This window comes from Panthera pardus, unplaced genomic scaffold (genome assembly GCF_024362965.1).
Source record: "Panthera pardus isolate Hobbes unplaced genomic scaffold, ASM2436296v1 HiC_scaffold_6, whole genome shotgun sequence".
NCBI classification, from domain to species: domain Eukaryota; kingdom Metazoa; phylum Chordata; class Mammalia; order Carnivora; family Felidae; genus Panthera; species Panthera pardus.
In genome coordinates, this window is record NW_026526991.1 from 80,597,065 (window position 1) to 80,619,414 (window position 22,350).

At 42.3% G+C, this 22,350-nt stretch overlaps 1 protein-coding gene and 1 long non-coding RNA gene across 3 annotated transcripts; one reads left to right on the forward strand and one right to left on the reverse strand.

Annotated features, from left to right (window-relative positions):
- Window positions 1–1,053: 1,053 nt before the first annotated feature.
- Window positions 1,054–22,261, reverse strand: KLHL42 (kelch like family member 42). The gene is made up of 3 exons (XM_019452325.2): window positions 21,272–22,261; window positions 11,027–11,220; window positions 1,054–6,331 (listed from the first exon to the last, which is right to left on the reverse strand). The coding sequence occupies exons 1-3, from the start codon at window positions 22,141–22,143 to the stop codon at window positions 5,880–5,882; spliced, it is 1,518 nt and encodes a 505-aa protein (XP_019307870.1). The 5' UTR covers window positions 22,144–22,261; the 3' UTR covers window positions 1,054–5,879.
- Window positions 6,327–12,311, forward strand: LOC109268778 (uncharacterized). Of its 2 annotated transcripts, XR_008419423.1 has the most exons (5): window positions 6,327–6,749; window positions 7,116–7,344; window positions 8,485–8,637; window positions 9,520–9,718; window positions 12,060–12,311. It is a non-coding gene; the product is annotated as an uncharacterized LOC109268778 (long non-coding RNA). The 2 variants fall into 2 exon arrangements; XR_008419422.1 differs by having other exon boundaries at window positions 6,327–7,344.
- Window positions 22,262–22,350: the final 89 nt, after the last annotated feature.

Below are 22,350 nucleotides of genomic sequence, written 5' to 3' on the forward strand. Positions count from 1 at the left end.
TTGGAGTTCCTCGCATAGAGTAGATGTTCCATCAGTGTTGGGTATGGCTGTTTTGGAGTGTCTCGAGTGTGTAGAAAATGACTGAATTATTTGTCATATACTGTCTGAACTGAGTGGTCACCTGTGGACGCAGAAGGGATGGGCATCCCCTGACAGCTCTGGACTTGGGGTGCAATAAGCTGCAATGTTACCTTTGGATGCACTGGCTGGATCTGATTTTTGACTGTTTCCCTTGGTGGATACATCTTAGTGTTGTTTTAAGTTGGGTCATTCTTAAAATTCTAGGTATGAGAAGGGCATGTATGTGCAGGTATGTTCCTACATGAGGGACAACCAAAGGATGGAAGGGAATGGACATCTGTGGGACATCATCTAGCAACTGAACCCCATTTTGTGATGTTGCTGCCCCAGCCCCCTCTCAGCCTCAAAAGCAAGGAGTTGTGTGGTTCTGTTTTCCTGGAGTGAGCAGTACTTAAAAGGAAACAGTGGTTGGGGTGCCTGGGTGGCTCAGTAGATTAAGTTTCTGCCTCTTGACTTCAGCTTGGGTCATGATCTCACAGCTTGTGAGTTCAAGTCCTGCATCGGGCTCTGCGCTGACAGTGCGGAGCCTGCTTGGGATTCTCTCTCCCCCTCTCTCTCTGCACCTCCCCAACTTGTGTGCTCTGTTTCTCTCTCTCAAAATAAATACACTTTGAAGAAAAAAAAGGAAACCGTGGGAAACATTAGAAAACAGGGTGGGACAGGTGGGCTGTAACTAAACTGTGGGACTGAGACTTCAGAATTCTAAGGATTCAGAGTTCTTCCTCCCAGATCTCTCTTCTCCAAACACTAAAGACAAAGACTCTTGTAGCCTCTGCTGCCCCATTTGGCTCATCTTCCCATAGGACAACCACCTCTCTAGCTGGATCCTAAGTGTTAGTCTGGCTTTCCCTGCGAGTCAGGAACTCTCCACCTGACGGACCTGTCTCAGGCTTCACCTGTTTCCTCTTGGCTCTGGCACAGCCCTGACCACACAGCGGGTACACAGTACCTCACGGACAACAATGTGGGCCATTAAGATTTAGAACTGTTTTATTTGAAGACATTTTCTTCTATAGTTCTAGTTCTAAACACAAAACGAATGCTATCTGAGTGAGTGCACCGTAGGCATTGTTGTATTTAAATAAATCATATCATAATGTCTACATTTTAAGCCACACTTGTAAGACACAATACAACCTTTTTAACAAAGTATCAGTCATAACAAAACATAATTATTTATTCTACAGATTATCAATTTTCCTAAAATGACCACTAAATATGAAAACATTGTAGAGACTAGATCTAAAGAACCCCTATTAAGAATTTTTTTAGAAAAATGACACAATGCAAATTACACTTTCCTTTTCTTGACTAGTAATAAACTATGACATCCATTTGAGAAAGCCCCAGCCAACCCCACCAAAGTCATTTCAGTGCCCTTTTGCTCTGCAAAATTGACCATCTTTTACATTTAGTGTCTCCTGTAGGAATGGATAAAACTGGTTATGTCAAGTACAAAAGTCAGCATATGCCAACTGGTATGCATTTTAGATTGTGTTCCTAAATTAACACAATACAAAAAACAAATATTCTTAAGTGAATGAAACACAAGGAGAGAAAGCCTTTGATAGTTATCACACAGGCAAAGACAACTGACTTACAGTCAGGACTAGCATCTTAATGACCATTTAGTAATACTTTTTATGGAGGCGTTTTAAAGGCATAGGTATAAACTCACACGTGAACAGCTTGCCTCTCTCCCCATACTTACTTCCCTGGCTTTGCTCCTCCTTCTCATGGGATCAAGCTGCTGAGCCCTTAGCCAGGCAGGCTGTGGTGCCTAGTAGTTACCTTTATAGCAGATCACATACAATTTTTTTTTGAAAAATGAAGTAGAGAGAAGACAATGAAATGTAGGGAGGAAAAAAAACATACCATTAAAACAAAAACATAGCTTGTGATCTTTAATTTTAGAGAAGAGCTGGTTCATTATAACTGTTAGAAGATCATGAAGCAGTGGGCAGACTGGGTCAGGACTGAAGAGGCAGCCAGGCCAAAGAGCCCCAGTGTGCCCACTGGCAAAAGTGGGCATCTTTGAGGGCACTAGTCACAATGATTACAGCAAACATTTTCACAAGAAGCTTTTCAAGGCCAGGGATGGTGGCTCATTTATGTCTGTATCCCTAATTCTTAGCATTACCTTGTACACAACAGACCTTCTGTAAATATTTCTGGGAGCCAGGGAACTGAGTTGAATCAGCTCACTGCTCTCAAAGCCATTTTGGGTGGCATCTACTCACCTAATTCATTCATTCCTGTAAGGCAGGGATGACAGACTTCATTCACCTCACTCTGATGGATGGGCAACAGGTGCCTGGAAGCACTGATGACATGGATTATGAGACCAATTCCTGGCACAGAGGAAAGGAGTGCTACTCATTCATAATGCTGCCATCAGAGAATGGTGGCCCAGATGTCATATATTTCCCATCCCTGGCCTAGGAGAAAGGCATCCAACAACTCACCCATATTCCCTTTCTGTTGCTATGCTGCCTCACGAGTGCTCTGCATTAAGCCACTGCTCATTAAATGCTGGTTGGCCAAGAAGGCCAAGGCCTTTCCACTTGATTTACCTGTGTGGCAAACAGGTAGGGTCATGACTTTACCTGGAAATCTAAAAACATGGCATCCAAAATTCTCATTAAGTAATTCTTTACTGAAAGAGAACAAGCATTTACTTTTAATTCCCTTTGTAGAGAAAAAGCTTTCTCCACTCTGTACAACTTTAATTGATATCTATTGGAATCACTTGGGATTTTGGTTCAAAAAACCACAGCCGAGTTAAATTCTCTTTGGTTTCCATGCTTAATCTTATTTGTTTCTTACTAGAATTCATAACCTTCTCAGTACTTCATTGTCATGACTTAACCAACACTGTTGAAATAATAAACTCATACATTTTCATCAGAAAAACTTTAAAGGATGCTAAGGGGAGAGGCCACTGAAACCAAGTGGAGAAGAAAGCCAGAAAGAATGACAGAACCAACCTCCCTCTACCAATCCACACTTAGGACTCACTCTGCCGCTCCGACCATTCTTAGTAAAACTGGTTGCTTCCAGAGGGATGGATACCACAGGGGTCCTCCCGGCAACTCCCTTCTCCACAGTGGGAGTCTGGCATCCCTCAGAAGCATTTCAGAAAAGAAGGATAAAGCATTCAGAGGAAGGAAGGAAATAGAGGGATATTAACAAAGAGCACTATATTGTACACCTGAACCTAATATAACACTGTATGTTAACTACACTGGAATTGAAATAAAAAACTTAATAAAAAAGCAATGTCCTGGGGGTGACAGGGAATTTTCAAAGCATCATTACCCTCATCACAGGTACAGTCTTCAATACAACATTGGCATCAACAAGAGAACAGAGCTAAACTACAATTATCCTCAAAATGCCAACATAGCTGCTGTGCACAGCAGGAAGATGTCCCAAATGCACAAATGTGTTCCTACTGCACATTCTGCCTTGCCCAAGTACCCTCAGCAGCCCAGAGTATCAAAACTTTGTTAGAAGTCTGTGTATCTTAGAGCTATAATATGCCAGTGCACGTGCACACACACACACATACAGACAATATGCACATATGCACACATCAAACTTGGTTTATAAAAAGAACTTTGTGGATCAGAGTATGCCTTCATTTGGTCCAAGAATCTAATTGTTGACATTAAGAAAACAGACCCAAAGAATGTAATCAGGAAGGGAACTGGTTGGCAGCAACAATATTACATTTTATAAGACGTGGTTATTTACAAGCTAAGGTCTAACTTGTTCAGAACTAATTCAACTGGCTAGGATCGTCTGAATATACAAGGTTAAGCTTTAAAAAATTTAAGATCTGTCACAACAAAAGTTAACACTATCTAAAATAAATTAGATTTTTAAATATATGCAATGAAATTATAGATCACTGGAAATTCAATTCTATAATGAATATAAATTAATAAAAATCTATTATTAAAGTACCATCCCCAAGATTTGAGTTTTTTTTTAAAGGCTAAGTATTTGCGAATAAATGGATATGGCTTAGAAACCCTTAAATAGTATTAAGTAGAGTACTGATATGATTATTTGGTGACAAGATCAAAGATCTGTCTCCATGTCCACAATAAAGGCTTGCCTCATTTTACTTAATAGAAGTATTCCTGAAAAGTTGTGCAAATAAAATTTTTACAACCAGACCCTTATTTTAACTCTACTAGGAGGCCACGGTTGTAAAGAAACCCTGTAGTGACTCTTGATAAACTGAAGAACTCTGCTGAAGAAATCAAGTCCCCTGCACTATATCCTCACAGTGAATGCATACCGGAGGTGCTGGGAGTCTGGTGAACGCATGAATTTGCCATGAGCATTTCTGCTTTTCTGTGGGACCTTCTTAAAAGTGAGGCACGCTGTACGGGAATGTCAGAACAGAAAGACGGAATCCAGCTCACAGTTTCACTGATTCCATTACAAAAGACCAGAGAAATGCAGCAAGGGTTTTTCCACCAAAATCAAATTTCTAGAAGTATAAATGTTTAAAGGGATGCTGACCTATGATTGGCAGAGGCTTTTATTCATGGCAACTGACTTACTGAAAATGATTGCCTGAGCTGAGTTCCACCTGATTTAACAACCTAGGCAAGTAGAGCATGTCACCTACTTTCAGAAATACCACCAGAGGCCACTCCACTTCTGTAAGAGCTGCTTCCCTTCTCCAGCACAAACGTTTCACAGCTATCCTCACCTTACCTCATAAAAGCAAAGCATGAATTAAAAGGCTAAGATTAAATTAGAAAGATGCCTCACCTAAATATGATAAAGGCATCTGTTTTATCTTTAAAAAAAAGAACTAAGTCCAATACATTCATTACGAGCAACTCTTAAAGGCAAACTTTTTTCTTATTTGGTGTTCCCTTCCCTTCTAAGACTCGATTTCAAAAATATATATATTTATCTCCATCCTTTTAAACAATATATCTTCTCTTTTAAACAACGCAGAATGCTTAGCACTGCAACTTATCTGCCCACATAAATTCCCAATCTGCCACATACATGAAATAAGAGGTTATGTCTGCCTCTCTATTCAGTACACATAATTGCAAAAAGTTTGGAAAAATAGCTGAGAGTGTTTTTATGCAAGTTTGGGAGGACTGGATGCTTGCAAGGACTCACTGTAGGGTTCCATCATTGTAAGTTTCCTAGAAAGTAGTGTGCAAATAAAATATCTAAACCTAGAACCCTATTTTAAACCACTGGCAGTATACGTTGAGAATGAATGGGGGAGAAAACGGGTGAAGGATAGTGTTACTATAAATGTTTGTCAAGTAAATGAATAACAGCAACAAAAACTTCTCACTTAAGGTATTAATGACATTTCAAGTGACCTAAACAACACAGATTTTAAAATGATCTTTACCATTCAATGTCAATTATTGACTTTGGCCCTTCACTAAAGCAGATACAATGAATCTTCTTTTTGATGAGCAGTTTCAGTCACTGGCCCAAGGGTATCATATTTGGATGAAAATACTATCATGGATTCGTTCCCATCATTTAACAATCAATAATTAAAAAAATAATAAAGTTGGTCTCTTTTCTCCACAAGTTTTCAAGTAATTAGTTCAAGTAAGCTTATTTACAGCTATTGTACATGTGACCAACTTTAACCCATGTTTTCCCTTTAGAAATCGTTCTCCCTTGAAATGGAACACTATGGGTTGTTTTCTTTCCTTTCTTTCTTTCTTCTTCTTTTTTTTTTTTTTTTTTTTTTTTTGTCTTGAACCAGGTTTCTTTTAAATTCTAAGTCAGTTCAGTCATGTTTCTGTTTTATTGGGCAGATAAAGAGAGGAAACCAGCAAATTATGTCCAAAGGCTGGGAAACGCCTGAATGCTTCCCAACTATCTGAAAAGATGTTGTACTTCAGGAAAACTCGATGCTCCAGGCTGGTTGACAGGGTAACGTCTCTGCTCATGATATAGATGCCATCGTTGTGAAGGGCGCAAGTCAAGTTAAGACCCGATTTGGACGTGTTCTCCTTGAGGTAGAGCCACTGCCGCGTGATCGTGTTGTAGGACTGCACGGTGAGCATGTCCTCGCTCTGGCTGCTCCTCCGGTTGGGCCCCAGTTCGTGCAGACAGCCCCCCACGATGTAGATGGTCTCCTCAACAGACACCATCTGCTGCTTGCGAATGTGGACGTCACACGTTTCAAAGAGTGTCCAGATGTCGGCAGAGGGGCAGTACTGCAAAATGTTCATGTTGCGGTCTGAAACGAAGAGAGAAGCCTCAAGATGACACAGCCACAGTAACGTCACTGCCTGCCTCGGCAGTAATAAACATCTACCCCCGCCGGAATAATTTGGCAGCACAGAGGCAAAACTATTTCAGAGAAGCAGAGGTCGGACGATGGTTTCTGAAGTGGCTGGCAGGAGATCGGTTTAGAATCATCTCCCTCACCTCTCATCAGGCATGTCCCCCTCCCTGAGAGGCTCTCTAAATCAACAGGGCCAGGACACAGATTTAGAACCTGGCACCCTTACACATTTAGAACCACCAGTCCAATGTAAACAGAATCAGGGCGTTGGAATTCTCAACTATCTACAGAATTACTGACTTCTACATCCAGATGACAGGCTGAGCCCCAAGGATCTACTCTTGACAACCGACTCTAATACACAAGACAAGTGAGCCAAGCAAGATCCTCAGGGGCTGTCGAAATGAAATAGCACATAATTGCCAAGTCAGGCGGAAGTCTCACCTGTGGCCATCAGCCACGGAATCACCTGGCAATTCTATTTCCTGGCTGCAACAGCAGAGACATACTACCAAAGGCCCTTCCCTCTCCCTGTGCCCGCTTCACAAGAGATGACTAGCTGTTGTGTGTATAAAATCAGAAAGCAGATGAAAGACTGCCCTAACATTATCTTGAATTCATGGCTACTTTAAGGAAAAATATTACCTACTCTCTTTTTGAAAAATGTTTGTGAAATTTAAAGTATCTAGTTTCGTTCTTTTTTTTAATTGTTCTTTTTTACCCACTTCTCCTCTAGGAAAGAATAAATGGAACATTTTAGCCTCAGCAGAAAAAAAAATGCTCTGAGTTATCAGAAAGAATGAACTTTCTGTTTGTTGTTGTTTAAACAAACAACAAAATCCATCCATGGAAGAGACAACTTCGCTTGGGAATGGACGTGTAACTACAGGGTAGGACACTTCCTCCTGAGACAGAAGGACCCACCCACAGTTGGCAATGATGAGAGAGCTCCATCACAGCCTCTGGTACCAAATGGAGGGGGGCGGGGGCTCATAAGAGGGCACAGAAAGAACTAAAAGGAGACCAAATCCTGTGTGTGCACATGTCTCCACGCCAGCAGAAATTTCAGAATTGTTACAGCTTTAGGGAACTTTCCTTCTGTTTTCCACCCATCCTAACACCTCCCTGTATTTCTTTTTTTTTTTTTTTAATTTTTTTTTTCAACGTTTTTTATTTATTTTTGGGACAGAGAGAGACAGAGCATGAACGGGGGAGGGGCAGAGAGAGAGGGAGACACAGAATCGGAAACAGGCTCCAGGCTCCGAGCCATCAGCCCAGAGCCTGACGCGGGGCTCGAACTCACGGACCGCAAGATCGTGACCTGGCTGAAGCCGGACACTTAACCGACTGCGCCACCCAGGCGCCCCTGTTTTTGTTATAGCTGTTGTGATAAAACTCATTCTAGGAGATAGTCCAAGGGAGTTTGGTTACCAGTCTATCAAAAAGTGCTCCTTACCAGTGAACCTGGCTTCTCACCACGCAAACAAAGGACTTATTCTAGTGAGGTTTCCATGCATTTCTCAGTCCCAGGTCTGAAGGTCTTCCCAGGTCTTCTGTAAATGTTTTCTCTCCTCACCCAACAAGAGCTCAGACCATATGAGGTGGTCTGAGTTGGTGGAATAATCTTTATGCTTTTATATTTAGAGGGGATTCTGAACTTTAACAAATCACCCTTCTTCCCTTGAGTGGTTACTATTGCTCTCTATTGAATTTCTTTTCATTTCCTCAATGCCTGACACAGAATTAATCTAATCATGAACTACTACAAGGGGCATCTGGGTGGCTCAGTCGGTTGGGTATATAACTGTGGCTCAGGTCATGATCTCGCGATGTGTGAGTTTGAGCCCCGCATTGGGCTCTGTGCTGACAGCTTGGAGTCTGGAGCCTGCTTTAGATTCTGTCTGTCTGTCTGTCTCTCTCTCTCTCTGCCCCTCCCCCACTCATACTGTCTCTCTCTCAAAAATAAACATTAAATAATTTTTTTAAAAAATCATGAACTATTACTTACTAATTTTAAAAGTCTACCTAAGTCAGCAGACCAAGAATGCAACTTTGAGCCCTGCATTTTGTTTTATGACAATTATGATTTCTTATTTTAAATACAGGCAACCATTAGGGAGGCTTGGGAAGATCCCAAGCAGAAGAGGAGAGGTGTTTCAGAGTCCAAGGAACTGTCCTGCCCTCTCATCTCAGAAAACCCATTTTCAACCCTTACACAAACATCCATCCATCCACATCACCCAACCATCCCATCACAGGTATTTGGCTTGGGGAATCCAGGACAGGAACCACTGTGTGTGGCCCAAATGAAGAAGGTACATTAGTAGTGGCTTGAAAAACTAGAAAACACACAAGCAAGGGTTTTCCAGGTCAAATCTAAAGAACATTTGCTCAGCCAGGGTCATGGAAAAACTAGGAAATCTACCAGCAGAGTACTCTTTGGATTATAGGGCTGCCTGTCAATGCATCCCAGCTCTTGCTCAGAAGAGAAGCCAAGGGACATGCGTACATTATATCAGCCCACAGGGTGTATTCTGTGTCACAAAATCTATGGAGAATCAGAATTCTTAGAAATGTCCATAAGTAAATAACTGTATTTACTTTCCCAGGAGAAAAGGCACACAGACACACAGAGAGGTACATATGCACACACAGGAATTCTCTGGGGGCTTTTGACCACTATACCCTGAACACCAGTGTTGAAGATAAAGGAAATGACTGCTAGATCTCGCTCTTTTTTCTTTTTTCAATTATTTATAACAAAAAAGCTGGCGATTATCTTATCTTCAGTGGAAAGTCACTAGAGAGGGACATTGGGAATAGCTCCACAGTGATAAAAATTTGAGGGTGTTTAAAAAAAAACCAAGAAACAAACAAAAAAAACCAACTCACTGCTTCCCATGCACTCCTCTTAGGTCACTGCCTCTCCTTAAATGTATAAACAGCACCTATAGTGAGTTCAACAGTGACCCCCAAAAAGATATGTCTACCTCCTAACCCCCAGAATCTCTGAATATAACCTTACTTGGGAAAAGGAGCTTTGCAGGTGTCATTAAGTTAAAGATCTCAAGATGAGATCATCCTGGATTATCCAGGTGGGCCCTAAAATCCAATGAGCAGTGTGTCTTTCTTTACAAGAGACAGAAGAGGAAAAGACGTGGTACACTCAGAAAAGAAGGTATGTGAAGATAGGGGCAGAGGCTGGAGTGATGCAGTCACCAGCAAAGGAACATGTGGAGTCACCAAACCTAGAAGAGGCAAGGAAGGATTCTCCCCTAGTGCCTTCAGAGGGGACATGACCGCCCACACCTTGATTTCAGGCTTCAGGCTTCTAGAAATGTGAGAGAATGCATTTCGATTGGCTTAGGCCACTAAGTTGTAGTTGTTCGTTAAGTCGGCCACAGGACGCTAAAACACCGCTCACCATCCCCCCCACCAAATCAACCGTTTAGAGATACTCTAAGATGTGTTGTTACTCAGAATCTTTTGTGCACGTGCACACACACTCTAAACCATATGCTCATAAAACACTTTACATTTAACTTCTCCCTCTAACATAAATCCCTAAAACAAAACACATTTGGCTGTGGTAAAAATAATTTTTGGCACCTACACAACATTAGCATGTGGATTTCTGTCCTTTACAAAGTTACACATCACCATCATTTCTCCAGGCTTACTGTCAGCCAAGGCTGGAGAGCTCTGTCCTCTCATGTTGTATCATAAAAGAAAGACGGGTTATTTCACTATGTTAGATAAAATGGTAACTCTACTATTTCAATGTAGCTAAAAGTCCTAAGAGTCCAGTTATACCTTCTCTGTAAGTTCTGGGTGTTTTACAGGTAGACCAAATGAACAAATAAATTTCTTTGGCCAAGAGGTAACATTGACACAAGCGGGAGAGAGGGATAAAAGGAAAGGACACGCCTCTTCCTGGTGGCCCTGCCACTGCCTTGTCTGCCTTACCACAACCATGCTCTTTTCCATCTCTAGCATGTGAGAAGCTTCCTACCAAGAACAGTAGAATAAAACCTACTGGAGAAACTTATTTCCAAGTTCTTAACTATCAAATACCCAGCAAAAAAAGTGAAAAACACACATGTACAGTTTAATAAAGAGCATAACCACCTCTCACCTCTGGATCAGGAAAGAATTCTCTTACATTCGTGTCTCTTAAAACCCTCTTATGATATGTAAACAACAGCCTAGAGCTGAGTTTCTGGAAACTATCTGACAAATTTGTGCTCAAAAAGGGAGAAAGTGGAAACAAAGATCCTCAAGGATGTTCTGGCTCTAAATTCTGTGTTAGATGTATTCAGGAGAAGGATGGGAGTAACCCAGACAAGTCACAGGACTACTGGTCACAAGGCTGGGTTTTCAGAACAGAAAGAAAATACATATTCTCTTCATAGCTCCTTCTACCCCCATTCAATTCTCGTGCTCACACAAAGGCATCAAAGGTCCCTCCTGCCCAAACCACCCCTGTAATACACAACACTCTTCCTCCCAGATATGTAAATATGCAGTATTTAACATATAAAATCACAATGTGTACGCCAGAGTGTTTTCCTCTGGCACCCTCCTACCCTTCCCCATGCTGCAGAAGCTCACACAGAAAAGGACCACTTACTTAGCCCCTTCACTTACCTCTGGTAGTATATCCTCCAATGACATAAATTTTTCCCTTACACTCACATGCAGAGAACTCAGCCAGAGGATTTGGTAGGGGTGCCACAAAATTCCACGCATCCTGCTCAGGATTGTAACACTCAACATTAGAAACAGCCTGCCCACCAATGGCATAGAGTTTTGAATTGACGGCCACAAGTTTGAAGTTAGACCTGAAAGATAGATACAAAGGCCCAGAGAGTCAGTTCTTATTGATCATTAAGAGGTAAGACAATGGCATGAACTGCTAAAGCAGAGTGTGGAATATGCTCGGTATCTGAAGAAAATTAGCTCTCCAAGTTGGGTGCCTGGGGACAGAGGAATGACCAAATGACATCTCAAATTTCACTCCTACCCCCAAAATTCACAAGAAGGATGCATTTTCCAAACTTCTGCAGTTGGAGATAAGCAATTCAATATAGCAGACTCTTGCTTAGCCTTATGCCAAGAAGCAAAGATATTCTGTATACAGTAAACTTAATACTTCTTTTAGCAGCGGGAGCAAGTACTGATGGAGAGATGCATAACCACCTCACTCCCTTGTCTCTTGACTCAGAATGTTTCCCATTCTTCCTACCTAGGGGTACAATCTCTCTTAGGTACATGCTAGCCCCTCCTACACAGCCAGGCATATGCTAAGGGTGCCCACTAAAGGGTGGACCCCTCTACCACAAGTGTACCCAGACAGATCACTTGCCTCACCCCCCCCCCATATGAGGGCATCCTATATATTACTTCACAACAAATAACGTAGGGGTACATAAGCACTGAATTAATTAAACGAGTTTTGATCCAGCACTCTTAAGAGTATTTACACATGTTAACTCAACAAATACGTAAATCAATAAATGTTCACCTATCGTAATAGAAAACACTTTAAAAAGAGAATACCCTGGTGTTAAACCCCATTATCAGTAATACAATTCAGCACTGCTCATCGGTTTCAGATGCTAGATAAAAGTCTCATGTCTTTTGTGTTGAAAAAACTAATTTGTTTCAATTTGGCACACAGAGATTAATGGACTCCTTGAAGGCCAGACAGGATAAACGCTTGGGTCAGTCTACATGACATATACACCAGTCTCAAGTTTAGCAGAGCACGATGGAACCAAACGACCTAAAGCACAAATCCGGAGACCCTGGCCCAAACACCCCACTTCCTCATCTCCAGTATGGGGATAATACCCATCACAGGATGGGTATTACACAAACAGGGTATTACACATTACACAGGGTATTACAGTAAACAGTTTATCAGCAAGTACTACACAGATATAAGATGCTGTCATTATAATCTCTCAGTTTTCTAGTGTTTGAAATAAAAAAAGTAGACCAGGTAAATTTAAAGGTCACATCTATTGTCAACACAACAATATCTTCAAAAGTAACAATGTCCTAAGAAAGAACCAGGGTAGAGGCCACAAATAGTGAAAAACACATGTAAGAGGGTAGATGAAGAAGAAACAGTGAACAAGAAGTCCATGCCCAATCCCTGAACAGGTGTTTAATAAACACTGATGCACTATGACATAGAACATGCTAGAACGGGCCACCTACACTATGGTGTTTTCAAAGGTGCCTATAATGTGTACATGTAAGTGAGTTTGGGTTTTGTTTTGTTTTTCAAATCAGAGAGTGAACAGAGGACCCTTCAACAAGAACCTCATATTGCCCATTAAATCCAGCCAGCCATTCAGGATTTCATGCCAATAGACTTTGCTGGGGTGGCAGTTACTGGGGGGTCTCTGGTTCATGTTGCTTACTTTTCCTGCTGCCAATGGTCCTTAAAATCTGACCATTATGCCCTCTCTATGTGTGCAAATTTGGGGAACCAAAGGAAATAGAGCTTATAAATAAGCACTAAATTTTACCAGCCCAAAATTTGTTTTTGCTCACCAAAGGTACACAGATAGTAAATTTTGTAAGATCAAAACCGTTTTTAATATTCATCCAGCATAATCATTTGTCCTAAGCAAACATGTAAGGGTTGAGTGAATAGGCAGTTAAAAGTAAACAGTTTCATCTCTCCAGACCCCAGCATGCTCAAATACACTTGAAGAGAAGAAACTTTCCAAGACTGGGTTTAAGATGAAATTGCCACCCCAAAACAGGCCACTTAATGAAGAGACACTGCCGAGCATTATGAGCCCAGGCTTATACAGGGATATCTCAGCTCCATTACTCAACAGCTATGTGACCTTGGACAAGTCACTGAATCTCAGGTCATCTGAACCTCACTTTCCCCATCTGTGAAGTGGAGAAAAGCACATCATCACACACAGTAAGAGTTGGAAAGGGGAACACTTGCAGAAAGTCAGAAGAGGAAATGCTTTTCTGCTTGTCACAGTCTGTTTCTTAACTCCAAAAAGGTCTGCTTCTCATTTGTTAACTGCAACAGTCACTCCCCATCATGTACTCTGGAATTATGTACAAAGTGCTTTCTCATCCATAAATTCTCACCATGTAGCACTTCATTTGCAAGTTTCTGAACATAACTCTTCCACTCTTCACCTCCTGAATGGTAAAAGTATGAATCCAAGCTATCAATTTAAAAAATATATATATATTATCGCTACAGTATTTTCTTAATATTGATCCCTGACATACTACATGCAAGGGGTAAAAAGAAGAATTTTTAAACCAAATAACGATGTGTTGTAGCTATGTACTTGACTGACTTACAGTGAATAGAAATGAAAGTGAAAAAAATTTAGATGCTGATTTAATTTCTACTTGACTTCAAGGAAATAAAGAGCTCATTAAATCCTTAAGGACGAAGTGATATGAAGCACCCTGAACACGGGTGCACAGATTAACAGTAGCTATATACAACTGTAGGGAGGCAGGTGACACAGACGTCTGGGTGGCTTAGAGTCCTGGCCATGAAACTGTGCAAGCTAATTCAACTCACGGAGCCTCAGTTTCCCCTTTGGGGAAATGGAGCCAATAATAAGAGATGCTGTGAGCATGAAACAGGAAGTGACATCTAAAACCGACTATAACATGCAGCCCAGAGTAAGAGCTCAAGAAATGTAAACCATTGTCATGGTTTGCTACATAGAAAAGTTTGTTGCCATTAGAGTGAACATTAGAGTAAAACGGCAAGAACCTTTCTCCCATCTTTTCTCAACCACTCAGAAGAGGACTGTACAGTCTGCAGAGCACTTGGGTCCTTGTGTGTCCTCTTCCCCCTTCTGCTACTTCCCTACAGATTAACCTCCTCTGGGGACCAGGAAGGGGAGAGAGCAAAGGTTAGGAACAGAAGTGGTCGCAGTTGCTACCTACTACCCTGTCTGAGAAACCCCAGCACACAAAGCAACTTTAAATACTGGCCAAAATCGGGGGGGGGGGGGGGGGGGGGGGCAGGGAGAAATGAATAGACACATAGTTTTCTTTCCTTCACACTATTCTGGGGCTCCACTGCTATGTTAACCATAGAGCACAAAATCTCTCCAGGTTTCCATGACTCTAGAAATGTCCCCCAAATACTAAACTATGGCTCAGAGAAAAACGGGACAGCCAAAGCTGACAACTGTAATTCCACCTCTGCCAGGAGACTTCACTCTCTCCCAGCCTTTCTGTACTCACATGCAGAACTCCAATTTCAGAATAAAAGTGCAGGCAATTGAAGAGACTAGACACAATGTTAGAAATAGAGAAATTAATGAACTGATGACTGCAACAGTGGCCAGTTCCTGCAAGTTATCACCAATTAAAGTGAGGAGGGAAGGTGAGAAATTTGGGGGCACACAAGCTTTTACATTAGAAGTTATGTCCTGACAACTCCTGAGATCAAATCCATGTTTGGACCACTGGGCAATGTTGCATACCTGGACTTCAAAGCATCCTCTCAAAGACTGCTATGTACTCCTATTGCCATTTTCAAGTGTGTGGGCACAACATTAACATCCCTCCTGTCCTCCCTTCCATCCCTCCCTTCCTTCCTTCTTTCCTTCCTTTCCTCCCTCCCTTCCTTCCTTCCTTCTTTCCTTCCTTCTTCCATCTCTTCCTTCCTTCCTTCTTCCATCCCTTCCTTCCTTCCATCTCTTCCTTGCTTCCTCCCTTCCTTTTTTGGTGGGGGTGGGGGGAGGAGGTGGTCCACTACTGGTCATATAGCACCATTTTCTCCAGAGTGCAAAGGGCTTACAGAATCTCTCAGTGCTAGGGTTCCTGCCTGTCCTTTACCATTTAAGATTCTGAGACTACCACACTGTTTAGTCCCTGGGGAAAGTGGGCTGTTCAGCATTTGACCCCTTTGTCAAAGTAAAACTGTACAGATACATCACAAAGGCAGTGAATCAAGATAGATGTGAAGTGCTGTGTGACAGAGGCCAAAATATTTCACTCAAGGTTCTAGGTTTCCACTGGTGTTTCCAGAAACTGTGTTAGACACATCACACAGCAACAATTCCATTCTAGATTTCGTTTTTACTTGTCTCATCATCTAAACTCAGTTAGAAACTCCTTGAGGACAGGAGCCATGTCATCTTTGCTGTTCATCCAACAGTGACTAGAAAAATGAAGACATAAAGCTAATGAACTTTTGAAAAACAGCACAGTACCATAAAGTATCTGTGCCCCACTTCTTGGATAAAAATAATTTTTAAAAAGAAAAATTTTAAATCTGCATTAAAATGGTCACTGCCAGTCCATAAGCCAAATTGTAGATCCTCTAAATGGCTATATCTATCCAATGGATATTTACATTTGGTTACTCATTACACACCTTAGCAATTTACTTAACTTTCTATGCCTCAGTTTCTGACTCTGTAAAATGGGAACCTGCCTAATACAGCCTTTGTGAAAAATAAGTGAGATAATATGTGCAAAGCAGTAAGAACATTTCCTAGTACAGAGTAAATGTTCAATTAAATGTTACTTATTATTTTTCAGCTATGCTAAATAACTATAATGACTGCTACAAGATAAAAATACTATATAATGTTACATTTAAAAAATAAAATCATACATTCACTTTTATTTTAATAATATAACATATTCCATAGTTCAAAACAACTGTGCATTTTAAGCATCTATTATATATTGGACACCATGTTAGCAGTAGGACTATACATAAACACTGAACTGGCCCTGATTGGAAGGGAGAGAAACAAGCATAACCAGAAAATTTCATTAGGTGGAGAGTATTCTAGAGAAGCATACTTTGAATATTTAGACCAACTGAGAGTTCAGGAAGGGTTTTCCACTTGAGTTTATGTCAGGTCTGAGCCAAAGTATGAGAGAGATAAAGAAGGTTACAAATTCCAATATGGCATCCAATAAAAAAATTCGGCGGGAAAAAAATATCTGTGTAGAAAAAAACCAGAAACTAGAAAATACTGGAGAATAACTGTAATAGAAAAAATATACAGACGATACAAAGCTAATAAAAGAAACCTTTCCTGAAGGACCAAAAGACCTAAACAAATGCATGGAAAAATGAACCATTTTTCTAGCTGCAGAGTATTTTGAAACTATGAATCCTCCTCCAACTTGATAAACACAAGGTAATCCCAAACAAAATTCTAACAGGACTTGACAAACTGATTCTAAAGTTTATCCGAAGGAGGGGCACCTGGGTGGCTCAGTCGGTTGAGCGTCTGACTTCAGCTCAGGTCACGAACTCACGTTCATGGGTTTAAACCCCACGTCAGGCTCTGTGCTGACAGCTAAGAGCCGGAGCCTGCTTCAGATTCTGCGTCTCCCTCTCTCTCTGCCCCTCCCCTGCTAACGCTCTGTCTCTCTCTGTCTCTCAAAAAATAAAATAAAACGTTAAAAAAAATTAAAGCTTATCTGAAGAAGAAAATGTACAAAGAATAGCTAAGAGAATTAAAATAAAACAAAACAGAACAAATGGGTCTCAGTTCCATGAGACAATAAAATAGTTTACCAAGCTACAATAATTTAAAAGTGTGAAGAGGCACCTGGGTGACTCACTCAGTTAAGCATCTGACTTCTGCTCAGGTGACGATCTCATGGTTCATGAGTTCAAGCCCCACGTCAGGCTCTGTGCTGGCAGCTCAGAGCCTGGAGCCTGTTTCATATTCTGTGTCTCCCTCTCTCTCTACCCCTCCTCTCTGCCTCTCTCTCACTCTCTCAGAAATAAATAAACATTATTTTTTTTTAAGTGTGTTATTGGGGCACCAGGGTGACTCAGTCAGTTGATGGTCGGACTTGATTTCAGCTCAGGTCACGATCCCAGGGTTCTGGGATTGAGCCCTGGGTTGGGCTCCGCACTGAGTGTAGAGCCTGCTTAAGATTCTTTCTTTCTCTCTCTTTCTCTCTCTCTCTCTGCCCCTCTCTCTTGCTTGCACACACACACACTCTCTCTCTAAAAATAAAATAAACAAAATTTAAAAAAAAAAAAAAAAAAGGGGCGCCTGGGTGGCTTGGTCGGTTAAGTGTCCGACTTCGGCTCAGGTCATGATCTCACGGTGCGTGAGTTCGAGCCCCGCGTCGGGCTCTGTGCTGACCGCTCAGAGCCTGGAGCCTGCTTCCGATTCTGTCTCCCTCTCTCTCTGCCCCTCCCCTGTTCACGCTCTGTCTCTCTCTATCTCAAAAATAAATAAACGTTAAAAAAAAAAAAATTTTTTTTAAATAAAAATAAAATAAACAAACAAACAAACATGTGCTATTTAAAAGGGAATGGCCAATCAGTCAATATGGAAACAGGAAATTAGCATCTGGTAACTGGCTGTGTAAATCAGTCAGTCTGAGGGACATTTAAAAAACATGTTATAGCCTTACATTATACCTTATTATATGAAATTAAGACCCAAACACATTCAGATATAAATGTAAAAAGACAAAACTATAAAAGATATATTACAAGACAATGAGTATTTGCATATTCTTAGCTTGTAGAAGGCTTTCCAATGCAAGATTAAAGGCTAATAGGATATATTTGACAAATTTGGCTACAAAAAAATTTAAAATGTCTTCATGTAAGAATACACTATGGGGGCACATGGATGGCTCAGCCTGTTAAGCAGCCAACTCTTGATTCCGGCTCAGGCCATGATCTTATGGTTCATGGGTTCAAGCCCCACATCGAGCTCTGTGCTGACAGTGCCCAGCCTGCTTGGGATTCTTCCTTTCTTCCTCTCTCTCTCTGTCCCTCCCCCACTCACTCTCTCTCTTAAAATAAACAAACTTTATATACATATAAACAAAAATAAATACATACAAATATAAAATAAACTTTATATATATATATATATATATATATATATATATGAAATAAACCTGAAGTCCAAAACTAGAGGCTCACAAGGCCAGTGTTGGTCTGGCCTGCAAGGTTTTTGTTATTGTTGATGTTTGTTTTTTCAAAGAAGTAGCCAACACTTGAAAATCGGGGTGTCTGCCCATCTGGCAACACCGTTCCTTACTTCTAGGTGGCAGCAACGAGCTGTGGCTGAGAGGCGGAGTCCTCGTGGTGGGGTGGTAACTCTCTGGTCCCTTGTAATCCCAACCCACCCCTCTAGTCACTGACTTCACCTGCCCCGTCACTTGGAAGATTTCATTTTTGGGGCCTTACAATAAATTAAAGACAGGGGAAAACATGTGCTTCATTATCTAAGAGACAAGAGATTAATTCTACATACATACATAAACAGAACTTCTGAAATGAATATGAAAAAGATAAACCAATTTTCTTTTTAATTGGCAAAAACCATTTAAAAAATATATACACAAGGCCAATAAATATATGAAAGGAAAAATCTCTCTTCCAAGCAGAAACATTCACACCAGTGTTTTTGCCCATTGGATTGGAATAAAAAATGATGATAATATCTTGTCTTGGCAAGAGAATAGGAACTGGCAAGCTCAAACACTGTTTCAAGAAGAGGAAATACGAATTTTCTGATGGGCACTTTGGCAGGAACTACCAAAATTGAAAACATACATGCACTTTGGCCCACCTATCCAGGAATTTCAGGAATTTGCCATATAGGACTGACTGATATATGCCAGCTAAGACAGGCACACATATGCCAAAATGCTCAATATAGCATTGTTTATAATGGCAAATAGAAGCAACTTAAATGGAGCACCTGGTTGGCTCAGTTGGTAGAACATGTGGACTCTTAATCTCAGGGTCATGAGTTCAAGCCCCAAGTTGGGCATGCAGCTCACTTTGAAAATAAACAAATAAATAAATAGAATAATCTTTTTTAAAAGGAAGCAACTTAAATGCTCGTGAAATAAGGGAAGGGCTGATTACATTATGGTACATCTACGGGCTGGAATATTACACAGCCATTAACAAGAGATGGCTCTACATTTGTTGATATAGAAAAAACTCTCAAAATGGAAATATTAGTGGCCATAATAATCAGCACAGCCTAATCAACTGTAGTGTAACAGTATGTATAAGATGCATACACACCCCTCCAGGTACATGCACATGCGTCCACATTTTTCCCTGTTAACAATCATCAATGTTCTTAATGTGTATGTGTGTGTGTGTATATATATATATATATATATATATATAAATATACATATATATAAATGTAACATAAATATATTTATAAATGCATAATATATAAAGGTATGTCAATAGATACCATTTTTTACTCTGGTTTTTCACGTCATTTGCAATTTTTCTAAGCACATATTCGTGCATTGCTTGAATACCTTTTTTTCCCCTCAGAGGATGGATATTCCTATAAAGAAAAAGACTACCAAGGACTTGTAAAGAAAGAATTCTGTGAGGTGTTGTGTTACAGTTACAGCTGGAGCTGGGTGGGGGCAGTGAGGATGCTGATCACCTCAGTTGATACAACTGGAGACAGTGTGTATAGTGGTGATGGCCAGTCCGCTGGGCCTTCCACCCCCTAATCTGAGTAATATCCACAACACTGAATGTTTCTTTGTTGCTTTAATTATAATATGCTTCAAAATAACCCATCTGATATCAAATTTTAAATATGGTATAAATAATGCACTAAAAAGGGGTTGGAAGAAAACATGCCAACCTGTAAAAGGTTATTGCCTCTGTGAAGGAGAGAATAGGAATAACGGTCTTTCTGTTTCTTGATTCTTTTCCATTTTTCCACTTTTCTAGAATAACTATATATTATTTTATCATCAGAAAAACAGAACACTTTCCAAGATGAATTTTATGTTATTGTAGAAATAAAGTCACTGATCCTCCTGGCCTGGTATACCCTTAAGGTCAGTATGTGTAACGGTTACAACTTTCTTTGCCAGGTGGTGAGTCCCCCAATTCCTGGTTCCACACTTTAGAGTAGGGCCCATGTAGGGGTTGAGATGGGTACAAGTGGACCAGAGGAGAGGGTCCTTTCGTGGGTCACACTGATTCTTCTCCCAACTTGTGAATGGCTGTGGCTGTCTTGGATCCTACCACCTTTCCTTCCTACCACCTCTGCTCCATCCGCCCTGCTCTTTTCTTTTCCTGTTCGTTTCCTAGCTCCATTCCCTCCTCTTGCTCCTCTCCCTTCCTCCTTTTCCTATCTCCAAGTCACCCAAGTGCGTGCTGGGAGGGATTTGCAGGATGGGAAGGGAGAAGGCCAGGTGGACGGAAATGTTCTAATTCTGCAGGTGACCATTGCCAGGCTCAAGTTTTCGGTCAATGATGAATCTGTCTGGGAAAGAAGGAAGATGCAAAAGAGAGGATAAAAAATAAGAGGCACTTAAAACAATAAATCATATGTACAATTCTAATGTTTATCTCCTGAGCACAGATTGGTGCCCCAATGTAGGAAGCTTCAAAGTCAGTGACAACAACAAACTCTTCCAAAGACTGTGTTACAGGTTACTGCCCAGTGTGTCACTGTAATCAGGATTAGAGCCTAAAAAATAAAAAAAATAAAAAATTTAAAAAGGTAAAAATGAAAGCAAATTAAAGAAAGTTTTCTTTGAAAGTATCCTTCTAGGAAACAACAGATTCCTTTTTTCCACTGGGAAAGAGGCAAAAAAAAAAAAAAAAAAAAAAAAAAGCAGTTTGCCTAAAAGTGCAATACCTGCAAGGAAACAAGTCAGCTAGTTGACCTCGGGGGCGGGGCGCGGGGGGGGGGCACTTCTTCCTTGCAAGTCCTCAGTTCTTTGGGCGCTTTGCCAGAGTCAAGGCCAGCAACACTCCTGAAGATGTCATTCCCACCTCGGCGCAAGCTCCTGTGACTGCCCAGTAAACATTAGGGGAACGAGCTAACGAGCAAGTGAATGGATGGGAAAGAAGCCGCACTGCCGGGTGCTTACCTCTTCTGGTTCATGGAGGCCACCTGGAGCCACTCGTTGGTGCTGGGGTTGTAGGAGTGCGCAGCCGAGATCTCCTGGCTAGTGATCCTGTACCCGCCCACTATGAAGAGGTAGTTGTCCAGGATGGCGGACCCGTAACCCCTGACATTCACCAGGTCGGGAGGAAGGTTGTTGGCCAGCGGGAACCAACGTTCAGTCATCTCCTCATACCTCAGCATGGATGGGGGCTCCCCTTGGTAGGGGTGAGGAGCCAGGGGTCCTCCCAAGAAATCCCCCAGGGCCACGAGGACAGGAGTCCCCGTCATCCGGGCCTCTCTCAGCCTCTGCTTCAGGCTGACATCGCCGGGGGCTTGAGGGGGAGCCCCCAGAAGGTGGAACTGGGGCTTGCAAAGGACCTCGTGGAAGTGGACGACCATGAAACGCAGGCAGGCCTCCTGCAGGTCGGGCAGCCCGTACACCTGCGCCAGGCGGTACAGCTCCAGGCAGTTGGTGAGCCGCACCTGGGACAGCAGCAGCTGCAGCAGAGACGTGACCTGAAGGAAGGAGGCCGCTTCCACCAGCTCCGCCAGCAGGCTCACCTCGTCCATCTCCTCTTCCTCCTCCACCCCACCGCCCTTCTCCGCCCGCGGGCCCAGGAGCCAGCCTTCGCGGGCCCCGCCGGCGTTGATGAAGTCCAGCACCAGGCGCAGGCCCGGGGCGCTGAGGCCGCGCAGCTGCTGCACCTCGGGGCCGCCGGCCTCCTGGCTCAGGGCCTCGCGCATGCCGGAGCGGTAGAGGGCGCGGAAGTAGTCGCTCTGCTCGATGAGCTTCCTCTTGCTCACCGGGTAGCAGCGGTCCTCCAGGCGGATCTGCACCATCTCCTCGGCCGACATGGCTGGGGGCCCGGGGGCCGCGGGGGTGCCCGCCAGCTCTGCACGCTCGCCTCCCCGCCCCCACGCGCTCTCCGGGTTCCGGGTTGGGCGCGCCGAGGGATGGCGCCGCGGAGGAGGAAGGAGGCGACGGGCCGCCGCCCGCTCCCGCGCTCGCCCGGCCTATCTGGGTCGCGGCGGCGCCCCCCGAGGCAGCCCCTCCTCCTGGTC